This window comes from Frieseomelitta varia, unplaced genomic scaffold, assembly GCF_011392965.1.
Source record: "Frieseomelitta varia isolate USP_RPSP 00005682 unplaced genomic scaffold, Fvar_1.2 scaffold_551, whole genome shotgun sequence".
Classification (NCBI taxonomy): domain Eukaryota; kingdom Metazoa; phylum Arthropoda; class Insecta; order Hymenoptera; family Apidae; genus Frieseomelitta; species Frieseomelitta varia.
In genome coordinates, this window is record NW_025110314.1 from 75,737 (window position 1) to 90,331 (window position 14,595).

The 14,595-nt window shown below is 42.5% G+C and overlaps 2 protein-coding genes across 2 annotated transcripts in view; one reads left to right on the forward strand and one right to left on the reverse strand.

Annotated features, from left to right (window-relative positions):
• The window catches only part of LOC122533756, an 84,595-nt gene that overhangs the window by 43,975 nt on the left and 26,025 nt on the right, over positions 1 to 14,595 (reverse strand). The window lies entirely within an intron of this gene.
• Positions 3,669 to 14,595, forward strand: part of LOC122533755 (neurexin-3-like) — a 30,199-nt gene continuing 19,272 nt past the window's right edge. The window contains exon 1 of the mRNA XM_043663773.1: positions 3,669 to 6,745. Coding sequence (XP_043519708.1) covers positions 6,131 to 6,745 — 615 coding nt within the window. The 5' untranslated portion in view covers positions 3,669 to 6,130. The remainder of the gene's footprint in view (positions 6,746 to 14,595) is intronic.

A 14,595-nucleotide genomic window follows, 5' to 3' on the forward strand; every position in this document is an offset into this window, starting at 1 on the left:
GGTTAGTCTATTGGGAGAAGCTCGCGGTTCAAACTGCGCCAAGAGTTGAAGACAGATGTTTATGAGAGTCTTTGGACTTTGTGCGAAATTGTTAATATATTGTGACACGATCGAGTCGAAGTGTTTAAATACAGCGGGGAGGCAAAATATCAGACAACAAGCTGAGATACAACTTCTAAAAAGTTTCGACAATTTTCAAGTTTATCGTTCGTGGTTTTCTGAAATTTCAAAGCAATTCTTGACGAAAATTTTCCAATGACGAGAAACTAACATTTTTGATTCAAAAGGAACTAACAATAGTGACGATCGGTAGAATAATTATATTAGAGATAAAATTATTATTAGATTATTTATGACGTTTACTGAAAGAAGTTTAATCGACGCAGAATTTATGATCACTTTCCTCCAACTAGAACGTATCTGCCAAATACATTCGCTGGTAACATTAAACGCGAATTAAACAGATTTCGCATAACTGATCTAATTACTTCAAATACAGGACGCTTTAACAAACTGAAAATTTTCTAAAACAACCAACCGCCAGCAATTAAAAGTCTCAATTCAATTATAGCTATAAGTAGGCTGCTTTGCAACTAGCAGAAAATTAAACACACGAAAGTCCCGCTTTCCTCGAATACCAAAATCGAGATAGAAACTTGCCATTTTTGTTAAAATTTGGCCCTCCTTGGTGAAAAGTTCTCTCCATCGAACAACCTCGCTCTTTATTAGACGTGCAAGTCCTCTAATTAACCCCCGATCCCTGACGACCAAGTGTCAACGATATCTCAGGAAAATGTCTCTCTTCCTCCCTCTCTCTCTCTCTCTCTCTCTCTTTGCCTGATACTCAATCCTCTTCTCAGCGTGGATCCACTCCCCCAGCCATAAAAGACTGAAGAGAGTGTGCAGCGGGCAGGGAAGAAGAAGGGAAAGAACGACGTTAGCCATCTTGGACGTTCGTGTTGTATCGTTCTCGCGGATCGCTGCCTTTCACGGGCTTGTGCCATGCTTTCTCAGCATTGCCTCGCCGTTCTGCCGGTGGTGGTTTCCACCTTCTGCCAGACACCCGCCATCCTTCTACTCGCCTCGAACACCACCTTTGCACCACCTGCCTCCTCTGCGGCCTTTTCCCTTTGTCTAACCACTCTTATTCGGACACTTTGGTCCGCATTGCTCTTACTCTGTCTCTCTCTCTCTCTCTTTCTATCCTCCCTCTAACCAGCTCTTCCATCTTCCGCGTCTTCTCTCCACCCTCTTTCCTCGACTGCTTGGTTTTCCACTTCGTTTCAGCCTCGTACACACACACACACGGTTTCGGCCGACGGTGTGTGGTCCTTCCAACGACGTGCCCCTGCACGCGGATTCGTCATCATTATTTCGATGCTTGCCTTGCGGGAATTAATTGAATTCGCGCGTTTGTCGCATGTCCGATGAATCGATCGCGCGGACGGTACCCTCGCTGTCGGGTTATTGGTCGTTGCAGCGATTTGCGGCTAGTAACGCGGCGATCCACGTGCAGCGATTGGCTCGCCGATCCGATTCAAAGAAAGAATTCTTTCGCCTCTCGGTTTCGTTTTCGAGAAGAGTTTCGCCTGGTCTTCTTGGTACTTTGTGCCAAGATCGTTAATTATTTCGACTTTGAGTCGAACGTGTCAATAATATCACGTGTCGTCTTTAATTATGTTACATGCATGTTACATTTTACGTTGCATCGAGTGAAATAACGAGTAAACGTATTGACGCATTGGCTGAAGCCGTCGACATTTCAAAAGCAAAGAAACTCGGGCGCTTTAAAGAGAAAGGTTTCTCGGAACGGTTCAATTGTGGATCTAAAATTCACGAGCATCGATATTTTACAAACGACTTGTCCCCTTGTGTTCGAATTTTAAGAAGAACGCTCGCGTTGAAAGTATCTCTACGGCGGAGAAACTGGAATTCAAGCGACACTCAATATCAACACGCGATAAATTTCAAACGCAATAAAAATCGAGGCAAGTTTTAAGGTTCGCCAGAGACCAACCGCTCAGGAATTTTGAATTCTTCATACGCATTGTACACGACACTGCGGAAATAATGTCACCTCAGTAAACTTATTTCGACAGTTTTCGCACAATAATTCATTATTTTTACTATTTTCCGCTGTGCGTCAAAGTAAATATCTTTCTTTTCCTACAATTTTATTCGGAAAAATTAAAAAAAACTGTAATAAAAATAATATTCCACGTTTCACATACATTACATTTAATTTTTATTTAATTGTATTCCTATTTTCGTTCGACTTTGTGCAATACTCATGTTCCACATTTCATATTTTTATACAATTCGCAACTGCCTGTTCCACAAATTACCCACACGAGTTTCCCTAACCGTTCAATTGTGATTAATTAACGAAATTACATTCAAACGTTTATTACGTTTTCCAATTTCAAATTATGAGAGTACATCCCCCTTTTGTTTCTGTTTCATTCGTACGAATACACGTTCAATCGGAAAGATGTCAACTGCATAATGACAAAATTTTCACACGACCGTTGTTATTTACGGCCGTCATTTTTTATAGATGCCATTTTCGCTTTAAAAGCGTCACGCGCGCTGAAAAAGGTGCTTTTAATCCAGCTGGAAGCGTTTCAAATGGTCGTTATTCATTTTAAAATTTGAGCATTGAGCTTATGTTTAAAAACTCGTGTCACGTTGATGCAACCGCATCCGATTGCGATTCAACGATTCGACGTTGTTACACGACATTGTTTTTCTCCGAGAACATTTCACGAACGAATGCTCGGGCATTGGAATAGTTCATCGTAAAATTTGATGTCCACCATTTCTTTCGGCTGATCTCGAATGGCCACACGACGCCCCATAGCTATCAAACTATTTCTCTCTTCAAACGCTATTGCAACAAGCTACTTGGTTCTTGTTGCAATAAAATCACTTCACACTATTTAATTGTACTTCGTTACGTTCCAATCACAGCAAACATTACCATCTAGTGCGATTAAAGATATAACAACTTAACAATGACCACCTACAATACTACAATTATAATAAAACATATTTCAAAGCCTCGGGTACAACTCAAGTTCCATCATCGACGCTCGCATCGAACGATGCGAACCTATTCGTCAAACGATCCCCATCGACGTTGCTCATTTCGCGGAAACGGAAACGGAAACGGAAACGGAAAGACGTCAGTGGTTACACAGATCCTCGAGACAGTCGTTGACCCATCGGCAAAGTCGTACAAAAGATCGACTGGTCGATCCGCGTGCGAAGCAACAAACGCTCCTCGATCCACCCAGCAATTTTTCAACGCGAGCATCTCGTCGCCAGCAGTTTTTCTCTTCGAAGAGAGGTAGCCGTGAGCAATCACGCTGCGAGATGCACCCTTGCCGTACATCCCTGAACACAGAAGAGAGAAAGAGAGAAAGAAAGAGAGAGAGAGAGAGAGAGAGAGAGACTACACGACGAGGGATCCTCTCTCGGCCACATCTTCGAAAGCGGTTCGCCTCGTCCTCCTTCAGCGCGAATCGTTCGACGGTGGACGACGTTCGTCGCACCGAGGCCGCTGCGTTTGTTCGTTCCGCGTCTGAGCGGGGCGCTTGCGCGTGGAAACGGCGCGAGGCGTCGGCGTCGTGCCGGGGGCGTCGCACCAACGTCGTCGGCCAACCGACCGACCGTCTCGACCGAGCGTTCTCCTCTCGCTAGGCCAGTATCAAGCCGGGAGCCGTCGAGAGGGTTGATCCACCTCCGCATACGGCGCTCACGCTACGCTTTTACAACACACGTACATATCCTGACCAAAACGTATCATCGTCGGAACCCACGAACCCCGTCGACCATCGCGCAACGACGTTGCCCCGACTCGCTGACGAGTTTTCAACTGACGACGCGGATGTGTGCCGTGCTGATAGCCGCCCGTGGCTCGTGTGCAATGTGCGCGGCTCGCCACCAGTAGAACTCAGCACAGGGTTGGACGAGAAAAATGGGGCGTACGCCGAGCCACGAGAGCCGGATCGATCGCGAAATAAACGTACGCTGGATGGACGACGACGTGGAGTAACCTTTCTCGAGAGTGGAAACCGTACGGGACGTGGTAGCCTGGCCACCACCGGTACACGCAATTTTCGGTGCTCGCGGAAATACTCGCGCCATAGTGCGGTGGATCGTGGCGGTGTTTGGGGTTATCAGGCCAAGATTTCTGTCACTTGTGTGTGTATCTTTGTTTGTCTTCTTGGAGAGAAGAACCCACGACATCGAGGACACGATCAGAAAGAGAGAGAAAGAGAGAGAGAATTCTCGACGCAGAGTACCACCAGTCCGCGTGACGACTCGGGTAGGATACTCTGCGCGTAAACGGAGAAGCGTGTGTGTACGCGAATGGTCGTGACAGGTTCCGCTACTGCTGCAACTGCGTACAGTGCGTGGTGAAAGTGCTCGTGTTAACGTGTGTATCAGGAGGAGGTCGAGGTCGTGTCAGGTAGTCGACGACAAAATTTCGAGGAATCCTCGACACACCGGGTGCTCGAGGTCGAATGATTCCCTTTCGGTGGTGCAATCTCTCGTGACCCTGAGGGGAAACGTCGGCTAATTGGCGACCGCTGGCTGGTGATCGCCAATAGGAGGCGGATCGTAGACGGAAGAAAGAAAGAAAGAAAGAGGTGACACCGAGGAATCGACCGGAGTGGAGGTTGAAGGCTACTTGAAGCGGCTCTGTTGAGAGGACAGACGGAGAAAGTGTGTCACCGACGTGGTACGAGGCACCTCGAGGTGCCTTAGGTTAGGTCGCTGCTAGAATCCCTTGACGCGAGGCGACGATAGAATAACAAACCCGCGAGCAGACGTCGCGTTAATTATCTGCGAATTGAAGTTGCTTCCTCCGGGTGAAGTGATGCTCGAAGAAGCGAGAAGGAAGGGATCGTTGACACGATAACGAAAATAATTGAAACTTTTTCGCCGAAGTCGAAGGATTTTCAAAACATAAAAATAAAAATTTTTCAAAAAAAAAAAAAAAAAATCGTCAAAAATCGTTTAGCCTAGTCAAACGGATACAACGAAAGAAATAATCTCGAGAGCTTCGTAGAACCGAGAGTGAACATGATCTCGGTGAGAAAATACCGACTGTACGTCGATTCGGCCGATCAAAATCTCGCTAACAAAGTTTCATTGATCTGATTGCTGGAAAGTGAATTCATTAAACGCAATCTAGTGTCGATTTGCGCACGTATACATACACGTATATATACGAGTGGCCCGGAAAAGATTCGTCAGAATCGAATTGTGAATAACGTGATTGTGAAGTGATACTCTCTCGTACGAGGCAGAGTCCGGTTCGTTACACCGGATCCCGAGTGTAACTCGAACGTGTGCAACGCGAGTTAAGGGAAAAATCTGGTGTTGAGGTGTTCCGAGCGTGTTCCGTGTCGTCGACCACCCTCTCCCGATCCCTCTAATTTCTATCTTCTAATTGGCAAGGTAAACGACTGTTAAGATCGCATACATATCCAGTTACACTGCCGTTTGCCAAGCGAAACGAATTGAACCTGCTCAACTTAATTTCTTTAACGATTTAACTTCTCGAAACTCCCCCCAAAAAAAAGAAAAAAGAAAAAAAAAAAAAAGAAAAACAAATTTGAAAGTAACAATAATTCCACCCGTTGGAGTTTTTTCGTTCGATTGCCCTGGCGAGGCGCGCGTCCGAGAAAAAGACTCGTCGAGCGATTCCGCACGGACGTGTGCACGGTCACTCTCTCTTTCCGTATCCGCCACCCACGCACGCAGCCAAGACCATCCGCGCGTGCGTGCTCACGTGCGATCGCAGCCGGTGCAACGTGGCCAGCAAACGGGTACACAACGCAGCGAGCTACGCTGATCGAACCCTCTTGTCGATCTTGCGACCCGTCTGGGAGCAAATGTCAAACCACCGCCGTTGAACGATCACGCTCCTTCGTGAACGACGTCCATCCGGTGTAATGTGACGAAGGAAGAAACGAAAAGCCGAGTGGACTTGGTTCAAGTTCGAGTATCGTATCCTCGACGTGCACAGAGGTGGACAAAAACAACGCTTGCTCGATCCTCTGATGAACAGGATCTAGCAGTGATCGATCTTAGCTACGACCCACCGCCTACAACAACTATGCATTCCTCGCTCGCGACCAGCAACGTAGGCGCGCTGCTGCCGTTCCTGGTGGTGTTGCTCGGCCAAGTGGCCATGTCGTTCGTGTTGGAAGGTTCGACGACTAGTTACGCGCAGTTCAGAAAATGGAACGCCGGGCTGAACGGCACGCTGGAGTTCGAGTTCAAGACCGAGCAGGGGAACGGTCTGCTGCTCTACACCGACGACGGTGGCACGTACGACTTCTTCGAGGTGAAGCTGGTCGAGAGCGCGCTCCGACTGAGATACAACCTCGGCGGCGGTGCGCAGATCGTCACCGTCGGCCACGACCTCGGCGACGGCCACTGGCACAAGGTGCAGATCACCAGGTGCAACGAGAACACCACGTTGACGGTGGACGGTGTCAGCGCGGTATCCACGTCACGTGGCAAGGAGTTCGAGTTTGGTAAACTGTCAGGCAACTCCGACGTTTACGTGGGCGGTATGCCTAGCTGGTACAACAGCAAGCTGACGTTGCTGGCGCTGCCGAGCGTGATCTTCGAGCCGAGGTTCAACGGGTTCATCAGGAACCTGGTGTACGCCGACGGGGAGAACACGGTGCCCAGAAGGCAGGAGATGAAGAGCCGGGACGCCAAGGTAAATGAGTTTTCTTTGTCGCTCAGGGTCAGGTAATAACGAACTCCGCGATTGTTCCGCGGCGAGTAACGCGTCGCAGGATATATTTACTTGCGCGCGTAGGACGTATGAAAGGCTATGATAGGAATGAATGAGCCCGGCGGGTCTCGAGAGTAGAAATAGTGTGAAATTCATAAAGGGTGAACGTCGCGCGACAGTGATATCGAACGTTGAACTACCCTCCTTGGTTTATAAATATTTGTTACGTAACGAGGCGACGCGGCGTTGTAAAAAAAAATGAACTTACACAGGTATGTATCAGACGTGTATACTGCTGTTACCTGTGTCGGTAGGAAAATAAATGGAGATGAATTTTTGAAGTAACAAGAAAATTTAAAATTCAAAATGATTTGGAAAATAATTATTTCTTCGATGGAACTGATGTCTGCATTGATGTGCAAAATACTTTTCATAGCAGTTATATAATATTTACAACATTCAGAATATTAACTTTGATTTAATCAATCCGATGCGGTGCACTTTGAATATTTATAAATATTTCTGACTCCCTGACTTTTATCGGAAATCTGATTTCGCGCGTTAGAATACGGGGAATAGGAACAGAGGATCGTGTTTGACGTGTTATCGTCTTGGGAATGACTCGACAGACCCATCCCTCAAATATTACGTCGAAAATTGTAGGAAAGGACGGATCGATAGGCAAAAGGGATAAAGTGGCGCAGTGACTCCCCTAATGACCAGTTTATTTTTAGTCTGTTTTAAGTATTTGTGATTTCGGCGTGGGAAAAAGTTTTCGTTTTCGATCCGTGACGTGTCAGAAAAATGATCTCGGAGGAGTGGATTATCCTGACTCAGCTCCTGACACGAGTTCCGCTTGCTTTTACATATTAGGAGGTACAAAAATATATAGCACTTCGCGAAAATCTTAAATGACTTGGATTAAAGTATTTTACTTTTATGAAATTTTATTCACCATTTCATATTTGTCTACAGTCTTTCGAGAGATGCGAATTAATTTAAATTATGATTATATTCTGTGTATGTTAAAACTCTACAGTAGCATTTTCAAGAACATTGTAAGCAGGGAATATCTAGAGATTAATTTTAAAGTTGACTATTACAGATTTAACTAAAGATTGTTTCTTTTTCTGTTATAGTGTTTTTTATCAATATATTACAGTATTTTATATTTTATTTTATATTTTACGATAAAAGTTAATCTTTTCTTCAAACTGCGGTTTTTTTTTAGATGACATACGTCTACGAGAATAAAAATGAATGAGCAATATATTGTTATGATTTTATGAGAACTTAAAACAAACGTCCAAGTTGATTCAATTTCAAATCTACAACATATTACGAAATATTATATTTTGAATATTTTTGAATATTTTATACAACTTTTCATTATCGTCGTCAATTTTCCTAGTCCCCGTATTCCAGCTACAATATAACAATTGAAATTATTTTTCACGAAAACTGAACTGGAGTAATAAATAAAATCTCATTCTATATATCTTACTTATATCTTACTTATAATCTTCGCAAGGAATCATTTCTCTGTACCATAATTTAACCAGATACTTTCTAGATACAAATATTCTCTTGCTCTCCGTATCCATTATACAAAATATGTTAACTATCCCAAGGTATAACAATACCATTTTATTTTAGTATACCGAATATTCGTGCTATCGCTCGAGTGTTATTAACCGTAAGAATCTCCGTAGAGATACAATTCATTCCGTTGTGCCACGGTTGTGCATACTCCCATAAATTAAATCGCAACTATAATACACAATGGGAATGCTAAATATAAATCCATCGCTGGTGCGTACTCGGCGGAAAAATTTCATAACTCATATCCGCACGATATCCACGTTGCGCGCAAGAATTCCTCGCGTTCGTGTTAATCTGGGCCAACCATCGCACAGACGTATTGTTACGCATGCCGCTGACACCATTTCGGTGCTTCATAATGCGAGGTTCGTTTCAAAAAAAAAAAAAAAAAGAGAGAGAGAGAAAAAAGAAATGAAAAAAAGAAACGGTTTTTTGTTCTTTGCTACAAGCTAAAAAATTCCTTTCTGCTGCTTTTCGCTTTCCTAAACGAACTCTTGTTTAACCCTTCAGCTATAGACGTTGAAACTGACACGATACAACAACATTATGGAAACTCTTGTAGGTTAAAATTTTACGTCGTAAGTGGAAGCCTTGCGAAATTGCACGTAACACCGAAGAAAATATAAAGTACAGTGCTTTCTAAAATGTTGATCGTGTAAAGCCATTTTCTAACAAAATGTTATTTTTCCAATTATATTCTGGCGGTCTGTAGTTACCTGTTTTATAGTTTATTGAAATCAAAATCATAGCCACTAACAAATACAGAAATGGAAGCTTAGTTACAATCGGTGATAGAGTAATTATACAAGCATCAATCTATAGTATTAGGTTAATTCATAATGTGCAAATCCGTAGTAATCGTGACTCTAAAAATTCCTGAAAATTTGGCTTGTTGATTGAATTTAAAAATGTATTTCGCGCGTAGAGATTACTCGAATGAAAATACTCTAACTTGATCCATCGTTAAGATGTTAATAACAAACCGAAACCCGTTCGATCGAACGCGTAAATCAACGATAAACTCCCAAAGTATTTTAACTGGATTTCGCGAGCGCACCTGTCTGAACCGCACGTGCCGCAACTACTTAGAGGCTGTTGTGAGAGAATACGTGTATATGTATTTCAAAGGATTTAAAATCTGTTCGTTATTTAAACGTTAGCGTTCGCTCCTCAAGATCTTCTCGCGAATAATTGCATTCCGTTTGAAAATTGAACAACAATTAAATCGGAACAGCGCGAGCGCTGAATTTTTCTCGTTACAGCCGGATTAAAATATCAATGAAAAAAAGAGAGTTTGCCACCGTTTGTTTTTCGCTCTTGGAAATCAAATTGCACGAATTGAAATTGTTTTGCAGATCAGTTCATTACATGATGATTTGTAGTTGCATATAGGATATTATTATTGGCAGATTGCGAAAAGATTTTTGTACGTTTGCACGAAATCTGAGAATGAAGAAATGTAGTACGAAATATTCTTCGGCATGTAAGATAATATTTTTGAAGAAAATTTGTAATACTATTCAGGATTTCATTGTGTTTTATTTCTTGAGTAAGAAATTAATAGAAGTGGTCGAAATTTCTGAACGGTAAAGCACTCGTCGCAATATCTTTGATCTACTAACTTCTTGCGCTGGCAACTGATTGCGAACCATAACGAGTGACCAAACCGTATACAGTAATTCGTCGCTTTCTTTTCGAACTCGTCGGTATGAGATCACTGCAGATAAAAATTATTAAGAAGTAATAAATTTATTACTTTATTTTGTCTGAGTTATATTTAAATATATATACTTAAAACTGAAAGAAAGTATTGCAATTTTGGGACAAAAAGTTCTCGACGTGCGTGGCACGTCATTCCAGCGCAAGAGGTTAAAAAGAGATTTCTCTCCAATTTCCGCACCTACGAAAACATAAATTCCCGAGTCTGTAGCGGATCAAATATCTCGTGCCTCCGACCCGTCCGATATCCCGTCCAACAATATCAATCCAGCATCTCGCCCCAGCGTTTCGTTTCGTTCGATTCGGGAATTCGTTAGCGAGTTCCACGAAGCCGCAAACTCCTCGTCTCTCTCTCGCTCTCTCTCTCTCTCTCTCTGTGCGAATGAAACACGAAGGATGAATGTAATCTCGAACAGTTGAGAGTCGGGAGACGGCCGCAAAGGTATCCAAAGGACGAAACCGAGGGAAACACAATTTCTGGCACGTCGATAAATCCAAGTCGTCCACGTGCATTGTGCGCAACGTTTGTTGCATTGAGCGCGTTCTGATCTACGAAGGGCGATAACCGGCCGGCCGAATTATACTATGGCGTGCGAGTTACGTTGTCCAAGCTTGTCCAAGCAACAGAACCCTTCTCCCCTCCCCCCCCCTCTGCTGACGGATATTCGCCGATTTGTCTCCTTATCTAATCGTTCGCAGATACGTCCGTTATGCCTGGCCGCTGGCAAACGAGCAGCGTCGTTAAAATTCGAATAGTTTCGGGCGCAATAACGAACAAGCGCCGATACATTCTTGGCATCCGGCCACCTACAGAAATATGAACTCGACCGCGAGTCAGTTCCTGGCAGGAACAATGCCCCGATTTCCTTTCACCCGGCTTCTTTCGTTATTACACAGTTAATACACACGGTGAACTATCGGTGAATTGAAATATCGAGCAATGATTCGAAAGTGTTGGATGATTCCTCTGGTGTTTTCTCCCGAAGTGGTTACACGACGATTAGATTCGTTGGATTAATCACTGGTGTAAATTTTTATTTTTGGGAAAAACTCGTACTTTTAGAGAAAATAGTATCGTTGAATACGAGAATAGCATTGGCGCGTTTAAATCAAATGAGCGGGTGCATTTCGGTCCATTTCGATCGAATGCGTGTTCATCGTACCGACACTCGTACGTGTAACAGTACGAAACTACTAACAGTGATAAACGATATGAATGAACGAACACGAGTTTGATCGAAGTGTTGTATCATTACGTGCACCATATTTTAAATCATTTCATAAAAACCCGTAGTCTAATGATAATTCATGCATTTTAGAGTTTACTCTCTAACTTTAGAAATCTTCGTTTCTTTATCAATACAAGTGTCAGAAGTAGAATCACAACGAATATAAAGTGCCAAGAGTTCGAGTACGCGTTTTCTGTGTGAAATACACGTGTAGATCTAATATCAACATACACATTTCTGACATCAATAGTGCTTGCTTTACCTAGAGTGTTTTAGTACACTGTAGGAAAACGAGCGTGTTTATCAAAAAATATTGTAGGAATGAACTATAACAGCATAATCGAACCGAGTACGAGATACGACAAACTTTTCACTATGCTATCGTGTATAAGTTCAAGTTAAAATATATAATTTCATTTTTTAAGACTCCAGGCGATGTCTAGTGATTTTCTAATTGTCGTGATTATTCGTCATGAAGTATCGCGTTGCAAGGGTCGTTTACCATCCGCGAGAAATCGGGGCATCAAAGGCACAGATTGGCACTAACACCTCGATAGTTTAAATCATCGAACAGCCATAGGATTCCGATAGTTTGGAAGTTGGACGGAGATCGTAGCCGATCGTAGGGGCGGAGAGAACGGAGCAAACATTCACGGCTGATTACCGAGCGTTAATATTATTGCTTCGTAGCGAAGGGAGACGTACGCAAACCGATTATCGTGTTCCGCCTGCGCTGGATGCTGAAGCGTGATTTCGCGGCTGGTATAAATACTTGCCCCGGAAAGAGCAATTACACGTACGATGCTGTTATACCGCAGCCATTGCAGCTTTAATGCCAACTGTATCGTGCTTTACGGCCGCGTAGTGAAGCGGATAGATAAAATACGCGGCCGTAGTGCGTATGCGAATGTAAACAGAATCGTTATGTAAGTTCCCGGGCAAAACTGACATACACACACATGTACACACGTACTTTGTAATGCATGACCTTTCTAATCGTATTGTCAATCGAAATAGAGTGAAAGTTACTTTGTTTGTTGGAGCGTTTCTTAGTAAAGAAAAGAATCTCGAATTTTACTTCAATTTTTACTTCTTGGAATGTAAAGCTCTTTTGAGACAAGATTTTAATTAAAAATTCCGCGAGTTAAATTTAACAAAATGGCGAAGCACTGGCCGAGTGCTCTGTGTTAAAATTTTAACAATTTTTTTAGGAATGGAATTTGAAAGTTATCAGAAAATCGAAATGCAGTTATATAACGCGTTACTCGTAATAAGAAAATCATAGAAAGTTACGTTCGTAGCTAGAATTCAGACGATTTCAACGATGAAATTCACATTAAAGAACAATTGTAGTTCTATGTCTAGCGAAATTTATTAAAACCCCTAGCTCTGTATCTACAAATAAGAAAAAAATATCAAATAAATTCACAATAAGCAGCTCGTCAACCAACATCGTGATTTATCATGGCAATGTTATTACCTGGTCATTTACGTACTTGCAATCAGTTTTGGCTTAAGAGAAACGTACGAAATTTCGGCAACAAACGCTGGATTATGAAGTAGATAAGCAGTATAGCCAACAAAAGAACGTAATACACGCTGCAACGTATATATAACCTTTTAATATACAGATTTTAGAGAAACTTTCCAAGTAATAAATCGCGAGGTCTGGTAAAAATCTCAAGCTATCGCTTATCCGCCTCAATATCCGGGCTTTACAACATTTTAATAGTAGCAGGTTGATTCTGAAAGTCGATCGTGTTCGATCTTCTTCGATCGGAATTACCTAATATCTTCGACGAATTTTCGTGCTTTACGTCTAGAGAGAAGAAACGGATATTAACTCGATATTTCTTTCGGAATATCTCAAGTTGTTAAGAGAGTATTTTAGTCTGGAGCACCACTCGCCAGGCTTAACTTTGGATTATTTTTCATTTTTTTAAAGAATCGTAAGACTCTTTTTTTTTCTATATGTATTTATCCACCTTTCAAGAATGCTTGCAAATTTTTTTTTAAATAAAATTAATTGAATTATAACGTTCAGAGGTCTTATTGTTAGAAGTTTACACTACTGGTTCTTAATTAATACAGTTCTTTTCGTTCTACTTTATATATGCGTATAATACAAATTAGAACGGGGGAAAAAAATGAAGGTTTTAATAGCGATGACTCTTCGAAGTTTGAAGTTCCATGTTTCAGCGGCCAAGGAAAACAAGAAAACGAAAGTAATTTGTAACACAAAAATAATTCCACTTCGTGCGGATAGTGCATGCAAAAAGTCGATCGGTCAACTGGAACTCGCGACGTCGTGTCAAATGTTTCAAAAAATATGTATGCTTCCGAGGGATATACGAAAATTTGAAATTTGCGTGTCTCATTTTCAAGCCAACCCCCCGAAACGATATTCTTGCAATTTTCTATAATTCCGAGCATCTATCCATTTCTACAAAACACGAGACACTCTTTCTAAATTAAACGTCCCGATTAAACGATCATTACTCTTGTCCACGTACGTTTATTGTTACATGCGCTGATCGTTTATTACGCGACACAACGCGACGCGATAAGCAGCAGTGGTACGATAAGTTGCAGTATGCAACGTGCACGTGCGTCAGAGCCTATCAATTATCCCAACAGTGTTTCTTTCCTAGAGACTTTCGAATCCGATGTTTCGTTCGCGTTCTACGAAATCGAAGGAAGCGAAAAAAGACGACGAACAGTGATTAATAGACAGGGAGGGGGGAGGAGGAGGAGGAGAAGGAGGAAGGATACCGTAGCTGGAAAGATAAGTCCCTCCCCAGCTCTTTCGATTCGACGTTGACTGATCGTCGCGGATTAATCGCCACCAATACTCGCGAAACTTATTTCATTTTTCGACGCGAGCAATTAGCGGCCGAGCGAATGTAATTATTCAGCCGGTTTTGCACGCGAGCTTTGATTAATTTCCTTAATCCGCTATGATGCAATTAGCACTGCGTTACGAGCGCGTACTCCGCGTCTCCGGGAAATTATTGGAATCTGACGATCTCAAGGAACACGTGATAATCAATCACGAGGAATTACCATCGAGTAACGAGTCCCCTTGTTTCGATTCAACGTTCGGACGTCGATCGTTGCCAAGCTATGCGATCGACATCGTAACTTTGGAAGATTTTAGAAAATTTGAAATCATTATATCAGGCTGATATAAATTAATATTACGTTTGTCGTTGGACTATTTCCTGCGATTAGTATTCTTCTTCTTTTTATTTTCCTTCGCGAACGTGTCTATCTTGTACGTGC